This window comes from Pyrgilauda ruficollis, unplaced genomic scaffold (assembly GCF_017590135.1).
Source record: "Pyrgilauda ruficollis isolate IOZ18807 unplaced genomic scaffold, ASM1759013v1 scaffold11, whole genome shotgun sequence".
NCBI classification, from domain to species: domain Eukaryota; kingdom Metazoa; phylum Chordata; class Aves; order Passeriformes; family Passeridae; genus Pyrgilauda; species Pyrgilauda ruficollis.
This window is the reverse complement of record NW_024509210.1, coordinates 6,112,359-6,115,981: the sequence shown is the minus strand read 5'-3', so window position 1 is coordinate 6,115,981 and position 3,623 is coordinate 6,112,359. Positions and strand designations below refer to the sequence as shown.

At 57.9% G+C, this 3,623-nt stretch overlaps 1 protein-coding gene across 1 annotated transcript; it reads left to right on the top strand.

Annotated features, from left to right (window-relative positions):
• The first annotated feature begins 1,169 nt into the window (after positions 1–1,169).
• SLC18A3 (solute carrier family 18 member A3) lies at positions 1,170–3,369 on the top strand. The gene has a single exon (XM_041474575.1). The coding sequence runs from the start codon at positions 1,191–1,193 to the stop codon at positions 2,775–2,777; it is 1,587 nt and encodes a 528-aa protein (XP_041330509.1). The 5' UTR covers positions 1,170–1,190; the 3' UTR covers positions 2,778–3,369.
• Positions 3,370–3,623: the final 254 nt, after the last annotated feature.

The window sequence follows — 3,623 nt, the reverse complement described above, 5'->3', positions numbered from 1 at the left end:
CATTTAGGATAATAACTTATTTAGAGTCCCAGGTCAAGAGCTTTATCCCAATTCTCAGTGGTTCATTTCTGCAGTTTTACAGTGGATATAGTAAATGAACAACAACGGTAACAATGACAATATGGATGTCTAGGACTATTGCTATTTTAAATATTCTCTAATGTTCCACTTCTGTGTAAGCACAATTGGATCTGTATGCTACTCCATGCAGGGATCCATCTTAAAGTGTTTCTGGCCATCTAGAATGTTTTCTCACAACAGAGCACGATACAGCAAGTGACAGATAAATCACCTCCCTTTCAGCTGTGGAAGCCCAGCTACGCAAGCAAATGAAGTTGCCCAAACTCCACATCCACTCAGGAACTGCTCGGCCGAGGGATGGGATTATTTCATACAGCCTTCTGCAGAGATCCTCCTTGGATCAGCCCACACGTCATTTCTGCTACAGGAGTACAGATATGCCACTTTGTGCTAAAGAGTACTTCTCAATACCAAAGCCTCTGCACCGGGTGAGGCCCCTTGCTCCGCAGCTCTTCCAGCTGCCACACTGGCCCAACAAAATGCGGGCAGTGTGTAACACAACCGCACTTGAGGGTTATTTCCCTGGCGCTTGTCTGAGTGCCAGAAACACGCTCGCACACAGCAAGACAGTTATTGTGTTGCTCTCTGATTTCCAGTGAGGTGGGGGGCTCAGCCCAGCGCTGCCAGCCCCGTTCCCGATTAGCCCAAGTCTCCCCGAGCGCCCCTACGCCCTGCCCTGGCCAGCTCTGCCGTCGCGGGCGGACCCGGGCCGAGTGATGGGAAGCAGCTCCGAGCAGCTCTCGGCTTAGACGGCGACAGCACAGCGGCAGAGCCCGTAATCGCCGACCTCCGCAGGCGAGCCGGGCGCCGCTGAAGCAGCGGCGACGCAGGGCTGGGAGGACACGGGACCTCTGCCCGCAGCACCGGCGGGCGCACGGTCGCCCCGGCCCAGGGGGAAGCAACGGAGAGCTCCGGGAGGCTGCCGGGGAGCCGGGCTCACCAGCAGCCGTGCCCGGGCGCCCGCGGCCAGCCGCGCCGTCGGGCCCCCGCCTCGGGGGCGGTGCCGCGTCCCCACCGCCCCCCCAGGCACACCCCCGGGGCGGAGAGCCCCGGCGGCACCCCCGCCCCGCAGCCCCCTTACCGCGGCGGGCACGGCGGAGCTGAGGGCGATGTCGGAGGCGGGGGGCGCGGGCCGGGCGCGGGCCGCCGTGGAGCGGCTCTCGGAGGCGGTGGGCGAGCGGCGGCGGCGGCTGGGCACCGCCATGGGGGAGGCACGGCGGCAGCGGCGGCTGCTGCTGATGGTGGTGTGCGTGGCGCTGCTGTTGGACAACATGCTCTACATGGTCATCGTGCCCATCATCCCCGACTACATCGCGGCCATGCGCGGCGGCGGGGGCACCGCCGGCCCGTCCGCGCCCGCGGGGGGCAACGGGAGCGGCGGCGGCAACCGGAGCCTTCTGCCTGCGCGGTACCCGCCGGCCTCGGGGAGCAACGAGGACGTGCAGATCGGGGTGCTGTTCGCCTCCAAAGCCATGCTGCAGCTGCTGGTGAACCCCCTCAGCGGCACCCTCATCGACCGCGTGGGCTACGAGGCGCCGCTGCTGGCCGGGCTGGCCGTCCTGTTCCTCTCCACCGCCACCTTCGCCTTCGCCGAGAACTACGCGACGTTGTTCGCGGCGCGCAGTCTGCAGGGGCTGGGCTCTGCCTTTGCGGACACCGCCGGCATCGCCCTCATCGCTGACCGCTACGCCGAGGAGCCGGCGCGGAGCCGCGCCCTGGGCACGGCGCTGGCCTGCATCTCCTTCGGCAGCCTGGCCGCCCCCCCCTTCGGCGGCGTCCTCTACGAGTTCGCGGGCAAGCGGGTGCCCTTCCTGGTGCTGGCCTGCGTCTGCCTCCTCGACGGGCTGCTGCTGCTGGTCCTGGCGCCGCCCGGTGGCACCGGGGCACGGGCCAACATGCCTGTCGGTACCCCCATACACCGCCTCATGATTGACCCCTACATTGCCGTGGTGGCAGGGGCCCTGGCCACCTGCAACATCCCCCTAGCCTTCCTGGAGCCCACCATCGCCAACTGGATGAAGGATTCCATGGGGGCCAGCGAGTGGGAGGTGGGCCTCACCTGGCTGCCCGCCTTCTTCCCCCACGTGCTGGGCGTCTACGTCACCGTCCAGCTGGCTGCTGCGTACCCACACCTGCAGTGGTTTTACGGGGCCCTGGGCATGGCCATCATCGGTGCCAGCTCCTGCTTGGTGCCCGCCTGCAGGAATTTCGGGCAGGTCATCATTCCCCTCTGTGGCATCTGCTTTGGCATCGCCCTGGTGGACACAGCCCTGCTGCCCACCCTGGCTTTCCTGGTGGACGTGCGACACGTCTCTGTCTATGGCAGCGTCTATGCCATTGCAGACATCTCCTACTGTGTGGCATATGCCCTGGGGCCCATCGTGGCCGGCCAGATTGTGCACACCATGGGCTTTGCGCAGCTCAACCTGGGCATGGGGCTTGCCAATGTGCTTTATGCCCCTGTCCTTCTCTTTCTCAAAAATGTCTGCCAAATGAAACCCTCTCACTCGGAGAGGAACATCCTCCTTGAAGAAGGACCTAAGGGACTCTATGACACCATCAAAATGGAGGAGCGCAAAGGCATGGGCAAAAACCTCCAGCCAGCGGGCGAGATGGATGAGAATGGCATGGGCTCTTACCACAGAGACCTGAAAGGGGTGTCTGAGGAGGATTCATCCGACTATGAGTACAGTTAGGTTCCCCCATGTGGCCCAGACCCAGGAGCAAGGACAGACATGTGGGAGAGAGGCAAAGCGGGGGGATGAATATGTTACTGCATTATGTTTCTGTACTGACGTGCAATATCTACAGTTTAACCTTTGTCATGATGTAATGGCTTTCTTCTAGACTTACTTTTAATCGGTATTTCCCTCAGCATTCCGGCAAGTTGGAGGGGGTGGGAAATGGGAGACAATACTGAAAAAAATTATTGGAGTAATCATTAGCAGAAATCTGAGGGGATCTTTCAAAAAGAAACCACCAAAAAAGAAAACAAAAAAACCCAACAGCTTTGTAGCTGGGGTATAATTGTGCAGTGTTCTCAAACTGAAACTGTGTGTGACATACTGTATATCTCTGTAAAAATTAAAAGAAAAGCAAAAAAGTATGTGTAAAATTTCAAATGGTGTATTCAGGGACTTAGTAAATCTTGTGTACATATACTCAGACTTTCAGTTGGTTTCCTATATTTAAGAAGAGCAACAGCTGTCTCATTTCATTCTTTCCTGGGAATAAACTGAAGTATTGTACCTTTTTTTCTCTCTTGTGCTGCTCTCCGGTAAGTGCAATATGCTGTATTATGTTGAAGTTACAAGAATAATACGATCTGAATAAACAGAATTGAAGGGGATCGATTGTCTTTTGTTTTGTTTTTGAGGGCTCCTTGAGGGAGGGAGCTGGTTGTGCTCAATGTAACCCCTAAAGTAACAATTTCCCAGAGCATAATTCTCACTAGCTACCAAAATGGCACAGGCAAAAACCCCAGTACAAAATGTTCTCATTCATTCTTCACAACATAACAGGTCTGAGCAAACAACGTCGCT